The sequence below is a fragment of the Drosophila novamexicana genome, unplaced genomic scaffold, assembly GCF_003285875.2.
Source record: "Drosophila novamexicana strain 15010-1031.04,08,12 unplaced genomic scaffold, DnovRS2.1 tig00000986-arrow-arrow-pilon, whole genome shotgun sequence".
Lineage (NCBI taxonomy): Eukaryota > Metazoa > Arthropoda > Insecta > Diptera > Drosophilidae > Drosophila > Drosophila novamexicana.
This window is the reverse complement of record NW_020824835.1, coordinates 1,592,864-1,609,263: the sequence shown is the minus strand read 5'-3', so window position 1 is coordinate 1,609,263 and position 16,400 is coordinate 1,592,864. Positions and strand designations below refer to the sequence as shown.

The 16,400-nt window shown below is 40.3% G+C and overlaps 1 protein-coding gene across 7 annotated transcripts in view; it reads right to left on the bottom strand.

The window, feature by feature from the left end:
• Positions 1-861: 861 nt before the first annotated feature.
• LOC115765668 (TBC1 domain family member 4) overlaps positions 862-16,400 on the bottom strand; it is a 34,427-nt gene continuing 18,888 nt past the window's right edge. The window contains exons 1-8 of one of the 7 annotated variants that reach the window (XM_030709329.1): positions 12,560-12,893; positions 6,219-6,949; positions 5,956-6,117; positions 4,853-5,740; positions 4,255-4,397; positions 3,606-4,198; positions 2,981-3,550; positions 1,870-2,919 (exon numbers count right to left, since the gene is read on the bottom strand). In XM_030709329.1, the coding sequence (XP_030565189.1) occupies positions 1,870-2,919; positions 2,981-3,550; positions 3,606-4,198; positions 4,255-4,397; positions 4,853-5,740; positions 5,956-6,117; positions 6,219-6,949; positions 12,560-12,640 (4,218 nt within the window). In that variant the 5' untranslated portion in view covers positions 12,641-12,893. Of the gene's footprint in view, positions 2,920-2,980; positions 3,551-3,605; positions 4,199-4,254; positions 4,398-4,852; positions 5,741-5,955; positions 6,118-6,218; positions 6,950-9,457; positions 9,499-12,559; positions 12,894-16,400 lie in introns of those variants that run through there. The other 6 variants (XM_030709330.1, XM_030709331.1, XM_030709327.1 and 3 more) reach the window with 6 other exon arrangements.

Here is a 16,400-nt window from a genome sequence, read left to right as displayed (position 1 = left end):
TTTCCAGTACTACCTTGAACCTCTATTTCCACCCAGCTGAGTGGATTTTCCGGAATTGGTGAAACACATTTAAACTGTCATTGTACATAGTTGTTTAAAAGCCGACCGGATGACAAAAGAAAGGTATATCTTTGCAAGATCAGACTTCATTAAACCCAGTCAATTAAATTAGTTTTGAAAAATATAATTGTAATATCATGGGTATATTAAGGTCATTTTAAGGACTATCAATAGACATTGGCAATAAAATAAGGTACCAGGCGAACGGGGCGTTGATTCAGTTGTCGAAAAACCCTGCTGCATACTTGTATGGGCATCAATTTTGGTCCACTGATTATCTAAATTTAAATGAAAGTCCCAGTTGATTAACCATGAATTTCATGTTCCCTCACCAAAATCCCAAGCAGATGACCACATCAGCAACACTGAATGCCATATTCTGTGCAGCAGCAGCTGCAGCTTGTGAAGGCAGGGGCTACTTGAGGGGGAAGCTGATCTTGTAAAGAGGTGACAGAAGAATACCAATGTATATCATATCTTTGTGACCAGGCCTATTGTTTGCTCAAAAAATATATATGTTTTTGGAACAGCTTGGACCAGGAGCAAAGATTGGCATTGAAAAATAAAACTTCTAAAAAGGGACCAAGGTTGACCTAAATGATTAAGGGTAATGTCATCACAATTTTTGTATATTTAAAAGCTTTGGTTGCCAATGGATTATAGAATCGTTCATGCATAATTTTAATAAGCTTAGTTCTTAACAAATGTAATAAAACAATATTATTTAAAATTATATGTTTTGATCTTGCCACAAACTTCTGTTTATCCCATATACAACTCATACCATAGAAGAAAACAATATTTTGAATGCCGATTAAATAATTGTTATTGAATTTATTACTGTATTTTATATGATTTCTTTTACTCATTGACTAAACACAAATCAGCTACACAAGAACTCTGGACGCTCTATGAAAAAGAGTCCAGCTAAGCAATTTACTTAACAATGAAGCACTTTATCAATTTCGTATATACTTATTTAATTTTTCTTATATTCGCATATAAGTACGTATATTTAAACAATCAATATAGTTAATCCAAGTCCAAGAAGAGATTTCGAAATTTATATAGCTACTATAATGTACACATACATGCAAATGTTATCGGAATTTGTTTAATATGCTGCTGGATTTTAGATTTTTGTTTTTGTCTTTTACAATAAGAACCAATAGAAATAATGTACAAATGATTATTTGATAAAAAATTAGGCGAAACTGTTTAAACTAATTAACTAAAACTAAAGAAACATTAAATTCAACAAGTAAAACTAATTAAATTCGTTACAAATTAAGTATGTTGAACAATAGATAAACTTAAACAAAACTAGAGACTGCGAGACTCTGCTAAGCAAATTCCTTATATCAGGCCATATATATGGGATTTATATATAGTCTAAGCGTCGATTTGATTAAGGTGGTTTACGAACAATTTATGTTAGCCAAAATTTATAAAATTCTTGTTGCAAAAGCATTTATCCAATTCCATGTATAAGTACTAGTATATATATATATATGTAGGTATGTATATATAGGGTCTGTATATATATATATATATATATATATATGTATATAACGTTTAGGTTTCGAGGGCGATTTCCATTACATGTTTATGTATGGCAACAATTTGTGCGCAACATGCAACATAATGAAATTTGTAGCTTTTGTATTTTGTTGTTTTTTTTCTATTTTTTTTTTTTTTTGCATCTAAGCCGCAACTGAGGTGTACTGGTAAGCGTTTGGGCGTCTAGGGCTGCTCAGGAATCGTCTCCCGGTAGAGGCTACGCAGCAGCTTGCTGATGAATCAGAACCGTTAGCTGCGACCGTTGGGCGCCGCCGGTGGCGCCAGTTCCATCGTTGGGACCGCACTGCTTGGTGGCGGCAGTTCCACCGTTGGATCCGCGCTGCTCGGCGGCACGCCGGACAAGGTGATGGCACGCATATGATGAACGGGCCGAATGGACTTGAGCTGTGTGGTGCCCTTGAAGCGGACATTAACATCGCCGCCCACCATGCTGAGTGGATGCATGCCCGGCTCTGGCTCCGTTACTTGTTCGTGTTCGTGTGGTGCTGTGGTTATGGCAATATCTCCACTATAATACGGACGCATGGTCATCGGCGAGAGTGCTGTGGGCGTGCTTTTATAGCCAATGCGACTGAACAGGCTGCCGGTGTTGGTGCTGTTGTTGCTGTTGCTGCCAGTGCTGCTGCTGCCGGTGCTGTTGCTGCTAGCATTGCTTGCAGTACTGGGCGGGCTGAGGGGCGTGCCAACGCCAGAGTCGACCTCCAATGGGCTCTTGATGTTGGCCACAAACTTATCGACATGATCCGGCAGCTTTAGTTCGTCCAGCTTAGTTTGCATGACGCTGCGTGCGCTAGCATTGTCCAGCAGACGATTGGGACGCGTTGGTGGCGCAGGTGGGACAACAGTCAGCTCCGGATGGCCATTTGTGTGGTTGCGCTGCTGCTGTAGTTGCTGTTGCTGCTGGCGCAGTTGCTCAAAAAAAGGTGTCTTCTCCTTCTTCTGCTTTTGTGGCGAACCAGGTTCGTCTCTTTCGCTCAGCTCTTCGAGCACCTTGAGTGGAAACCCCAAGTGACTGTTGACCGAAATGGATTTGCCAATTTTGCGCTCAGCAAAGATTGGCTTGCGTCGCTGCCGCTCCAGATCATCCAGCTGCTGCAGCATGCGTCGCACTTCGCTGGGCAGCTCCAAATCCGGATTGTGCTCCACCAGTTGGCCAATGTAACGGCCCAACGTTTGTATTGTCAGCTCCAGGGACTGCACCTGCGACTGCAGCGTTGAGATTTGCGTTTGCTGCGAGGAGCGTGTAGTCTCCAGCTGTGCAATTGACGATTGAGCGAACTGGCAGAATAATGGTCGGTAATTAAAAAGCCCTAAGGAAAATAAACTTGTAGCTACTCACCTGCAGCTGTTGCTCCAGATGCTGATTCGTTGCCTTTTCTCGATTCAGCATTTCCAGATGATGATTTGTCGTGGTTATTTCCTCCTGCAGCACATTGTATTCCACATTGTACTCGGCCAGCTGCTTGCTAATTTCCAGCCCAAATACCAACTTCATGGTTTGCTCCATGCAGTGCAAATCCATTTTGGGCACCACCGACTTCAGATAGTCCATGATCTCCTCGAAGTTATCGCGCGCGAGGAGCTGCTGCTTGTGCACCGAGAGCAGGGCAATGGCAAACTTAAAGATAACATCGGAGGACTCCAGGAAAACCAGATCGAAAACACGCGCCACAAAGCCCAACGGAAACTGTGAACTGAATACGGTAAGGATCCAGGGCGCAGCGTATAAAGTGGGCGAGACATCGTTTTGATCCAGCCACATGTACAAATCGGGCAAATGATCCTTGACCAGACGCGACAGCTGATACAGCTGCAGCTGGAACTTCTTCATGTCCGGCAGGTATTTAGTGCGCATGTTGCGGCAGAACATCAGATGCTTCAGCAGCTGAAAGGCGCTGGCCTCGTCGCACTGCAAGGAAGAGGCATTAATACAAAGTAGAAGACTCTAACAAGGATCAACCTACATGCAACAGCAGCACGCCGCAAATGAAGCCCAGGCCCTGGCAGTAGCCAAGCTCTGGATCGAGTATGGAGTAGGCCTTCAGCAGATTAAAAAGAGACAGCTGACCCAGCCCCAGAGGATCCTTGTAAAACTGGTGGTTGGGAAAGGTGCGTCCCAGATCAATGAATATCGCATGTTGATGCTCGGTCAGATGCTTGAGCAGCGTTTGATACGGCGTATTGTAGTTGGGAAAACGTTTCGTGTCTACCGGCGCCATGTTCATCGAGTGCTGCTCGGCCAGAAAAGTCCAGACATCGCCGCGCTTGGACCGGGGCACTCCGGTGCGTATGGCATGGCGCAACACCTTGGGATCCTTTTTGTTGCCTATCTGCATGGAGTTGCGCTCAATGATTTGCTCCCAGCGCTCGATCAGCTGCTTGTCGCATGGCACAATCTCCTCGTAGTCCAGCTTGATGCGCTTCAGCTCGTTCTCGTTCTGACGCGCCTGCAGCATGGCATTCTCCGTTTCCATGCGGTTCAGCATAATGGTCTGTCGTATGGCCGTGCGCCACAGTTCGCGCAGCTCGGCTGCATCCCTCTTGCCGCGTTTGACAGCTGTAAGAGATTGATTCGATTGGATCATAAGAGGAGATCAGAGCAAGATGACTTACGTTTGCGCATAGGCGACAGATACTCGGTGGGCGCCTCGCTGTCTAGACCCTTGGAGGGTGTCACCACGCTGTTGAGTATGGCTTGGCGCCAGGAGCCCTGATGAGTTTCCGCCTCTTTCGGACTGTTGCCCACTTTGATAAAGCTGCAAATGAAGGAATTATTAAGTGATTGGTGTCAGTTAATTGATTAAGTATATGCTAAGCATAATCTGTATCTAAGCATCCTAAAAGGTAAGGGCTCCCTTTTGGGTTGCAAGGGAATGCTAGGACGTGGACTTCCGATCTGCCTGCGAGATTTTGTTGTCTGCGTGTCGGACTAGCAAGCGAAAGGTCACCGGTTCAAATCCACGCGTAAGTTTATTTTATTATTTTATTTGTTATTATTCACAAAAAACGAAGGAATATTCACAAGTTTAAAAAACAAGAAAATGGTCAATTAATGTGTGTCATCCATAGTAATTCAATTCTTCCGCGCGGTATAGCGAAAGCGCGATCTTTGGAGATCAAGCCCCCAAGTAGGCGACTTATAGACGCGTGATGGCAACTTTAACTTAAACTTAAACAGTTTCGGTAGGCTAACCACCGACTTTGCACTTACATGTCCATCATGGGGCTCTTGAGCTGCTCAACGCTGGGTTTGCTGCTGGGGCTGGCGCCCACAGTGTTTGAGCGCGAACGGAAGCCCTCGGGTGGCGATTCGGCGCCCAGTGGTTCGGCAGAACCTTCGCGTATATCGCGCAGATTGTGTGGCGGCACGGCAATGTCGTCCTTAGAGGGCTTGCGCTTGAGCAGATTGTCAAAAGAGTTGGTCAGCGAGCGTTTGGCCTTCATAAAGATTGTGCTGCCGCCCAAATACTGATTGAGAAACTCGGAACGATTCTCGGCGGTGTCGTGGACGTGACGCTGCTGGCGCGACTCGCAGTGTGCGCGCAGCAGCATCATGAGGAACTGATTCTGCTCGGCAACCGGGGAGTTGGTTTTCTCGGAGCCGCAGTACTTGGCCCACACCATTTCCTGCTCCTCATCGCTTAGCGTGGCAATGCGACGCCAGATCATGGCCTGCGTCTTCTTCTCGGAGAGGCCCTCCACGTCGGTGCAGAGCTTGTGGTACCAGAGCATTGGGCAATGTTCGCAGCTGAAGATTTGCGTCTCCTGCTTCTTCTTCTGCTCAGCACAGGTGTCAAAGGCCTGAGCAATAGCCGCCACGATGTCATCGCACACGTGCTCCGACTGGCACTTGAAAACGTAGCCAATGTAGCCCTCGTTGTTCAGTTCGCGGCAGATGATGCCAAAGTGATCCAGCGACTTCTGGCCGTGCACACAACTGGCCACATCCTTGAAATCCTTGTAGAGCAGCACCTGCTTGCGATCCGGCGAGATGAGCCGCAAATCACTGCGCCCCACCAGGAAGACCATGGTGCGATTCTGTTCCGCATACGGCGGTATACAGCCCTGGGAGGCGGAACGATCCCTCAGCTTTGGTATGCTATAAGGAAGGTAGAATCAGGAGAGGATTAGCTGTGCGTGCATATATAGGAGTTTTGCTTTCATGGGCGTGGCATGCTAATGAAAAAGGCGCTGGTGCAAGGCAAAAACATAACAGAAAACAAGCGAACGGAAAAGAAAAACCTGAAAAAGTCTAAAAGGATAACTAAATAACCAACTAAACGTGCGTGGGCTCTGAACTAGGTCGCCACTTACTTCTCCAGCGCATAGTGCGCCTGCAATTGAGTTGGAGCAGTTGCAGCTGCCGCTGCAGTTGCTGCTGCTGTGGCAACAGCCTCGCCCTGTTCCCTGGGCGGCGTCGGCTGTTTGTTAACAATGACATTGGGCGCCTCCTGTTGCTGACTAGAATCCTCCGGGCTGCTTGCGTTTTTATAGAGGTTTTTGAATAAATTTTGGTCAGGGGGGGTTTCGGGGGTATAAAGGACAGACAACAGGCAGTTCGTTATGGGCATACTTACACTTCCTTTTGGCCCAACTCTATTTGGCTTTGGCCACGTAGCAGCGCACGCTTGGCTGGCGATTTGTTCTCCTTGTTGGAGGAGGTGGAGTCCAGTTGTTGTGGTACGGCATCCGCCTCGACACCTGTAAGTTGTAGTTCAACCTGTGGCTTCGGCTGTGACTCCTGCTCCTCCTCGTCTACCTCCTTGATTTCATGGCCCTTGAGTGCACCGCCGGCGCTCTTGGCTTCAATCCCGATGCCGCCCTCGCTGGTCAGGGACATCTTGCGATTCTGCAAGATCCGCAAACGCTGCGCATCGTAGGCCTTGAACTTCGGCAGGGCGTCGTCAATGAAGGTGTTGGGCACACGCTTCTGCGAGACGCGTATCTTGCCCACATACATGACCTCAAAGAAGTGTGTGTGATTTGGCGAGATGTCCGCCAGCAGCGACAGATTGCTCTGTGCCGACGTGGACGTGGGAATGTTTACAGTGCCCGAGGAGTTGCTCAGCCCATGCGTGTACGATTTGGATGCCTTCATCTTGGAGCTCACGGGATTGGGACTAGCATCGTGTTGGGCATTGCGCAGCGCCTCGCTCATCTTCAGATTTGTCGCCGGCGTCGCATGTATGCCATTCAGCGAACCGTGGGCGGTGCCTCCAGCACCAGCAATCAGTGATTGCGGTATGCTGCCCACCGAGCCGCCGAGCGTGTGCGCTGGATCGCGCATCTGATGCATCAGCTCGGCCATCTGCAAAATAAGAGAGAGTGGGAGAGCGGATAAGAGATTAAGCTTCAAATCGGATTGCCTGGACAACAGACATGCGGTAAGTACAACAACAAGCTACAAACTGCACAGCCAACAACTTCATTACGGATGCACATGCTCCACACCCTCAATTCCACGCACCCTCCACCCCGCCGCCCACCTCATAGGTTGGTTGGATGACTAAATGCCCGTTCGGTGCGTTTTTGTGCTTTGGTCCTGTCCAGTTTCCCGTCTGTCATCCCATTCAGTTTAATGACTTTTGTCTTTAGTTTATGACACTTTTTATGGCTTTGTCACTTAGGGGTATTTTTTGGTCGTGCCTTTGCGGCTTGCAATGAAATTTTCGGACATCAAATTCATGACACCGACAAAGTAGATTTACTTCGGTTCAGTTAGGTTCGGTTAGGTTATGTTATGATTATGTTATTTGAAAGGCGACAAAAACTCGACAACTCGGGAGTCTGTATACAATTAACATTTTTATGACACTGCGTTCATAAATATTCTAGACGATGCTGCTTAAAAGTTGAATTGTTGTAAAATATTGCATGGTTAAGATAAAATAATCCTAAAGAATCTCATCCCTGCTAATTGTTTTGAAAAAAATTGTACATTTATTAAATCAGATAGATAATATAAACTCTCGATTTATATCTAGTTACGATAAAGACTACATTTTTGCAAGATAGCCAACAACATTTTTCTATATTAAGATGAGCGATAACTATGTTTAAGGCAAGTTCAATTCAATTAGATAGGTTAGTAGTGAAACAGGTTTGATATATTTATCAGTACTTCAAGATGTTGTAGGGGCTCAATTAAGGAATCCAAGTGGAAGAATTCCAATATTCCAATACGAAATTTATATATCATAAGTGTTGGGATATTTCTCCCAGTACTTTATTGTTGAGTTTCTACTACAGACTTTACGACATTCTTAAAAATCTCATGAGAGCTTTTAAAATGTTTCCGTGTATTCTTATCAAGTCTTTGTACATATTCTAGAATTTATCGCGCGCTTTTTTGTTGCCTTCAATAAATATCAAATTTGTAAAGTTATAAATATATTCTGATTTTCTTCGAAGCGAGCGTATTTTTCATTATCACGTTCACTATTCATGTGCAGACATCATGTCTGCGCTTCTTCGCAAATATCTGAGCAATGCATCGTAGCAGGGGAGCAGCAGCTGAATCTGATGAATCTCCCAATCTGAACAGCTGTCCGCTGCGTGTTGCGATAGTTCCCTAGAGAGAAAGAGGGAACTGAGAAATAACGAGAGAACTCTTTCTCTCACAAGTGGGCTCTGATCTCTTTTGGCTGCCCTCTGGCCCAATTGTGCGGCATTGAAATGCTGCCAAAGAGCCAAACCAAATTTGCCAGCAAATTACAAAGTCCAATGTCAGTGCATAGTGCCGCTGTCTAGAAGATATGCCGTGTATCTGTGAGATACATTAACTGCAATGACAACTAATTGTCATTTATCAGCACTTTAGGGCAAAAATAACGAAACGAACATGCAAAATTAAATTGCGCTACTTTTTGGCTACCGAAATTGAGTTAAATGTATCTTTTGGTTCTTTTTCTCGATTTTGGTGCTGTCTCTTCTTTGTCTATATGAAGCTGATCAGCCGCTGGCCGAGTGATCGTGACGTCATTTCTCTGCAGACTTCAAGTTGACAAATTTCCGAATATATATAAATACATACACAAGTGTAGTCGCTTATATAGCTGATAGGTAGCAGGGACACGCTTAGCAACGCGCCTTTGCCGTTTTGTTTGGCTGATATACATATATATTTAAATATATATAGATACGCATAAGTTCATACATACATCCATTTACATATATGCATGCATACACTCCTTCAAGTATGTTTTTGCTTCATTTTTGTTTACATGAGATATATTTATTAAAAACGTATGCTCAAGTTAAGGCTCGACTGGCAGATACCCTGTACGTAGTGATCGCATGGCTTAAATACTATAAACATATACCAGAGAGTAAGAAGGGAATAAGAAGTAAAAGTGCCTTATTTTTATAGATGAGAAATATTTTGGATTCTACAAGGCTTAACGCTTTTCTATCTCCTAGGCGATACACTTGGTTAGCACGTCGCGACATTTTTCCTTCAGCAGAAACGCCTTGCCTAAGCTTTTTATAGGTTGATAAATTTGTTAGACATTAATGTGACAGATATTCTATATGTAGAGCAATAAATCTTGTAAATTGTGCTGTTGATGCGCTTTTATTAACTTGCGTGGAGAATACAAAACTTTATAAACATATGGTATACATAATTTGGTGTCTCCAAAAAGAAGCATTCATATAATCCAAACTGAAGGCTGAAAGTAAGTTAATTGCTGTTGATTTTAGGGTCACAGTTGTTTTCTGTTTTTAGCTTTATTGAAAACTGTTCTGCCCTTCTTAGGTGCATACAGCGTATATACTGAGGTTGGCAAACAAACCAGGTACTGTCACACATATTTACCTTTAATTTTTGTACGAAACATTTCACAGGAATTCAATTCAACGTCACGTTCACATCGCGTTTTGTGCGCATTTTTCTTGACGCCTTTTATTTCATTTTTTGTTTCCATGAACATTTGTAAATGTATGTACGTGCTTTAACTTTTTACTGTAGTCGATTAAAAGGTTGTTTTTGATTTTTTGTTAAATGTGACGACTACCCATCGATATGTCTGTATATGCATACATATATTTTGATGCAACTTCAACAGTATTTAAACTGCGCGAAATGGCAACAAATATTTGACGAGCCACAAAAACTCAAATTACAAGACGGGGGCGTGTTTTCCGACAGATTTGTGCTTTTCACATACCCGGCAATTGTTTTTTCCTTGTATGCCGCCCGATTGTCTGGCTTCATGTCCTTCAGGCATTTGCCATGACATGATTTACAAGTCAGACAAATGCATTTAATATTTATTAAAGTGTTTTGCATGTTGTCAAAAATTTGTTTTCGCAACAAAAATGAAAATCAAATGCAAGTGCAAGCTGCTAAGTGATTGACTTGGGAATACCCCTAACTTCAAATTGCTTTATATTTAATATTGCAATTGTAAGCAACTAAATTAATTATTTGTAGTGTTCATTTTTTGTATTATAGCTGCTTATTTCAATTTTGTATAGATAATGAAGGCATTCTTAAGCCGGATTTGTTGACCAAATAATAGTCAAATATAGGTTCAGGGCGAGGCACTGGTTCAAACCGTGAGCCGAACCAGCGGAAAGTGTTTGATGAGAAAATAAAATGCTATCGCTTCTATGCCTCCCAAGGCGAGAGAAGAAAAACGATAACATTTAAACACATGAACTATGAATTTATTGTGTCCCCATGGAAATTGCAGTAGATGGCATATAGAACATTTTCCAATATTTGCAAATGTCGCATGTCAAGAGTCTGAGCCACAATTTTAATGAGTTATTATGAACTTTTGTTGCGACTGTTATTGCAACTCGGTTTGCTTTATTTTCCCTGTTTTTGCTGGCTTATGGCTTTTTTATGCTGTTCGCAGTGTCTGGAGGATTGCGAATGCGAAAAGAAATAAAAAACAAACAGACAAATTGCCGCATGAATTTTAAAGAGCAACCAAAGGTTTTTTGAACCTTCGGCATATGTTTAATGACCGCGTGACAAGCTATTCTAAATGTTAATTGCAAATGTCAAAGCAAACAGAAAGCGCGATTGCTTACATTGGCAGTTGGTTAAACTTGAAGACTGTTTACCAAACTGCTTCCTTAGCCAATTTGTAATGACCTGCGATTCGTTTCGAGCGTTTAGTTAGATTTCTTTGTGCACGAGTTGAAAGCAACCTGCTCAAAATTCGCTTTGGATTTGTTTACAAATAAGCGCACACGCACATATATATTCAGCTTTTGTTTATTTAACGCCAATTTGCAATTATGACAGAAATATACATATATCGCCGAAAATTATATAAACTCAATTGGCAAAATATCAGAGAAACTCGCATGCGAAATGTGGAAAATGTTTGACGTAGCAATATTATGAAAAATGCTGTAATTAAATTTAATACGCTACTTTAACATCCAGCTTTAGCAATAATTTTCAGCAAACTATTTCCATGCTACTCTTAAATAATTCCTAATTATAGTTTATTAGTTGTGCAATATACGATTGCATATTTTTTATAAGAAAGATTATTTGTTGTGTTGCTCGGGGATTCACAAGGCCCCAACCGCTACAAGCGACTGCTAATAGGATCTGGCGTTTATGAAAAACTGTTAACTGAGGCACGTTTAAGCTTTATTCAATGATAATTTACATATTTAGAGTCAGACCTGATTAAAAGCCAGTAAATTAAGCTCCCATCATAATGATTAACTTGTATTATATTAAAATTTCTAAGCTGTTTACCATTTACCAACACTGTTTGGTGTTTCCAGTATATTGCATTGCGAGGTGGCAACACTGCAATATTAATATGCTTGTTAAATATTTAAGCTGGCAGATAAACATCATGGCAAATTAAAATAAGCTCGCTGACATTGACTTTGACAAAAATCAAAAGTAAACAATAACTTTGACAGGAATATTAAAAAAATGGTGTCAAATACAATATTGTAAAATAAATTTCAGTTTCCATTTATTTATTTTTATTTTTTCCACATTAAAACTCTGCCACAACTTGACCAACAAATTTGTAAAGCACTTTGGACAACCTTTCGAGTGCCTTGAAAAACTTTACAGGAGAAATGTTTACCAGACGTTACGCTCCTTTGCGGACGACATGGTCAGGGTCAAGTGTGGTCGACAGTCGCCAAATTCAGTGAAAAAACCAACTTTTCTGGCGCCTATGACAGTGAGAAAAACTGAAAATAGAGATAAAAACATCAAAGAATTCCTGTTCGGGCGAACAAGAAGTAGCCGACGCGTCACTTTGTGTATCTGACTTTTGGCTCTTGGCACGCGCGAGAAATTTCATTTCCAAGAGCAGCCGCAGCAAGAGAGGAGCTCGGAGGTATAAATGCAATAAAAGCACTCTATATGATAATGCATTTATGTGCTGGCCATTTGCATGGGTAGCGAGAGACGCTACAGTTATAATAATGCATGCAGAGAGAATAAAATCCAAAGAAATTGTTGCCATGCGAACGAGATACATACATATGTTGAGAAATTAAGTTGCGAGGGGCAGCTGGGAGAATGAAATATTGTTTCAAGGGCGCATCAATTAAAGTTAGATGGGAATGGAGAGCCAGCAATGTCAGGGTTAAGCCAGCGGCAGCTCGTGAAGTTTTCCGTTTTCAATAGATTTTTAAGCTTGGGCTAAACACTGCAATTAGTCGAGTTGCGGGCTGCATGCATAGGTCGAGACAATGCATTACATAAGGTAGAAAACAAAAAAAAAATAATAACAATGCAAAAGTAAACAAACAAAGATTAAAATTAAAAACAAAGGCAATTGCACAACAAACAAAAAATTTAAAATAAAAATAAAATAAAAACAAAAAGCAATCATAACAAAATCAAACCGAAGCACGAACAAAAATTGAAATCAATTTAAATAGGCGGCTGGCTAGACTCCGCCGGAGTTTCTGTACATACGGTGCGGCTTTTATTCAGCACGGATGCATCGCTGACGGAGGCCGTCAGGATTGTGTCCCGATGAAATGGCACCGTAAACATGTTAATCTATTGTATCTGTTGCCTCTAGTTGTTGTTCTTTATCTTGTTGTTGTTTTTTTTTTTGGTTGTTTCACGTTGTTGTTGCAAGTTAGGAAACTTACTGTTGCTGCGAATTCCGCTGGGCGCAGTTAGCAGATTTAATTTATATCATAAATTATTTGAGTTTTTAAATTGTTGTGCACTTAAGATTGAAGATTAGAAGTATCACAAATTTGCTGAGTTTGCCATTTTTGTGTGTTGTTTTTATTTTTATACAAATTTGTATCTTTGTGTTTCATGCATATGTATATTAATAAATTTCAAATCATTTTTATATCACGGGACATTTACAAGATTGTTGCTACTATACTTTTTGATTTTTCTTGTTTTTCCTCTTGTTATAAAAAAATAAGTTGTAGATTAGGTTTGACTATTTAAAAAAAAGTGATTTTGGTATTTATACTTTATTGTTTTTAATTTATTTACACCTTTATTTTATTCGTTTTTTTTTTATTTTAACTAGCTTTCTTTTAAATTTGGTTTTTTATAAATTTTAAGTATTTTTGTTTATTTCAATCACATTGAGTTGTTTTATATTAAACAAGTCTTATTTTTGAATATTTGCATATTTTTATATGATTATTGATTTACTTTCTGCTATATATATTTAACTTTTACTTTTTTAATAGAACACAAAATATATTTGATTAATGAATGAAGTAATTCATAAAAAAATTTTATATTCGCTCAAATGCTTTTCTCACATTCTTTAGAAATTTTGTGTTTGGCATTTTTTGGTACATTTTTATATATTTATTGATTAATTCTGCGGTTCCTAATTTATTTAAGCAATATCTTTTTTATTAGAACATGCGTTCTATTTGATTCCTGAATTAAGTATTTCCGAAAAATATTTGTTGAATATTCGAATGCTTTTCTAACTCTATACTAAAATCTTTACAAATTTTTAGTGCTAGCATTTCCCCTATAAAATATTTTTATACAATTTGAATCTACATGAAAGCACAGAATCCTATTCGGTTTTTAGACTCGTATCGTAATAAAAAGCAATAAAAAACCAAAAACTAAATGAAAAACACAAACGATTCGTGCGATAGTCTTGGATCGTTTGGAGGGCAAATTTCGTAGGCCGGTTACAACGACCGCAAATGGACCGGGCCTTATAGATATAAGGGTGCCAGCACGAGAGTATTATTCGATTCGAAGAGAAACTAATAATGCGGCTTTTGTGGAATCTGTGATTACAGTTATTGCTAGGGGGTGTACCAAAATACATCGATGCGGTTGAGGTTGTGCGATAAGAAGTCACAATTATTTATACGTAGTTCAGTTATTCCCAAAGGTCGCATATACAATATTTCATTTACATATCTGATGAATACAGCAAAAGTGTACTAAATGTATCTAATCGATATGTGAACGTTGAGGCATTGTATCTGTATCTGAATACTTCATATATATATATATAGGTATAGAGACACAGAGAGAAAGAGAGAGAGAGAGAGAGAGAGAGAGAGCGAGAGCGAGAAAGGGAGAGAGAGAGAAGATGCTGTATCTTTTGCCTTTTGCTAATTGTCGCGTTAATTGATTTTGTATTTAATTCGTTTGCTTGATTTGAGAATCGGCTGTTTGCGCTACCCATTGACAGGCAAAACTTTTAAGTATTTGGGACAATGCAAATACAATCGAATGCTTTTAGTGCTTTATGTAAGAGTTGTTTATCCAAGCACAGTTGAAGTCCGCAGCGAAAACAGCTACAATAATAAATCAGTTTTATAAATTATAGATATGTTGCGAATAGCTACTAAGAAACAGATCTGAACAGTTGGTAAATAACTCATGATGGTAAATCACAAGGCTTAAATATTTATTTAACTGCAACTCCCAAAGCAGTCCAGTTATTTTAATTGTTTATTAATTTAAATTGTACACTTTTTACATATTTAACTCTCAATTGATTTGTTTTTGTTTAACTTTGAAGGCATTTCAATTAAGTGAATAATGAAAGATAAAATAAAAGAAATGCCCAACTGACGCAACTAGAATATATATGCATATACATACGTATATCTACATAAGTATACTTATATATATGTAAATTTATATATACACGATGTTCATGTGTATGGAAATTTGGACTTTGTTTTGGTTTTTGTGTGGCACGTTTTATTTATATATTTTCTATAACTTGTTGTTATTGTTTCGTATTGGCACATCACTTGGCACAGCAAAACGAGTTTAATTTTTGTTCCAATCGAAATTATTATTATTTTTATATTTTTTTTTAATTCGCTTCTTATTACTTTTTTTATTTAACGGGTGAGTTTGGTTGTTGTTGTGTATTTGTTCGTAGCTGTCGCTGCATTCAGCAAAGCGCGCACGCGATTCAATTGCCGCCAGACAACTGACAAGCAACAACGGATCCCATCTGCTAGTCTCCCAACCCATTGAGCGCGAGAGAATCGCTGTCAGGCAGCAACAAAAACCACAAGTACAACAACAACACAACAACAACAACAATAGTCAAGCAACCTGCGCATGTGAAATTGAAGCAACAGCGCAAAACAGTTGAAAAGTTTCTCAATGAGTGCACAGTGAAAACTTGGAGAGCAACAGTGAGAGTGTGAGAAAATGAGAGACTGCTGGCGGGAGAGAGGAAGATTGGGTGTGTGTGTGTGTGTGTGCGTGCTTGTGTTTGTGTTTGTGTGGTCAAAAGTGCGAACTGGCAACGCTGCGTATGTGTGATCTGTGCGAATTGTTAAGCCGTAAACAAAGGCAAGCAATGCAACTGTTAGGCAAATGACATTGCAAATGGGCAGGTTTCAAGTAAAAGTGCTATGGTCGGAAATACGCGACTAGGAAATGCCCTGGGACCTTTCCTTTGCATTCTTGATCAGCTTCGGTGTTTATATGTGAGAAGAGTAATGTGCGCAAATGCTTAGTTTGATGAAAATGTTTCGGAAATTAGAATATGTTGCCATTCAAAAACTCATTCTTCGACCGATGACAGCTATATGATAAAGTGGCCCGATCCAACTGCTTTCGATACATGTACTGCCTGCAACAGTAATAAGGAGCTATGAAAAGTTTCTATACGATGACAACATGATGATACGCTATATAAGGGTTAATGCATTTTTTTTTTAAATCCAATTTTGGGCGGTAATATTGAACTGAAATATTTCAAGACTTTATGCACGAAAACTTATTTGGGGTATCTTCATTTGTACATTTTTTTAAGTCGATTTGAAAAGTGAAAGTGGGAATAAGAAAAAGATAAACTTGCTCTGCACCTTTTCTTATTTCCGATATCGACGCGTTCACACAGACGGAAAGAAGGACTTGACTTGATTAAATCAGCTTGTCGGCCTGATCAAGAATATATACTCTTCGTGGTGTTGAAAAGTCCTCCTTCTGTCTCTTACATAAATTTACACAAAAACATAATACCCCTTTCAGCCATTTTCAATGGGTTCCGGGCATAATCAAAAATGAAAATTATGAAAACAATTAAAGGTCATTTGACTATTATCTTTATAAATTGCTCTTCGATAATATTTCAATTCATAGCTTAAGCAGCAGACGGATTCGGGAGGGGAAAACCCCAGGGACCAGTACGGAACTTGCACATCGAAGTTTGTACTATGTACCCTTGGGTTGGCAACTACTCCAAGTATTATCATTTTAGGATTAAAGAAAATACGTTAGAATTGAAATTTAATAAATATCCAAAACGTAAATTGAAAAGACAGCAATTTGC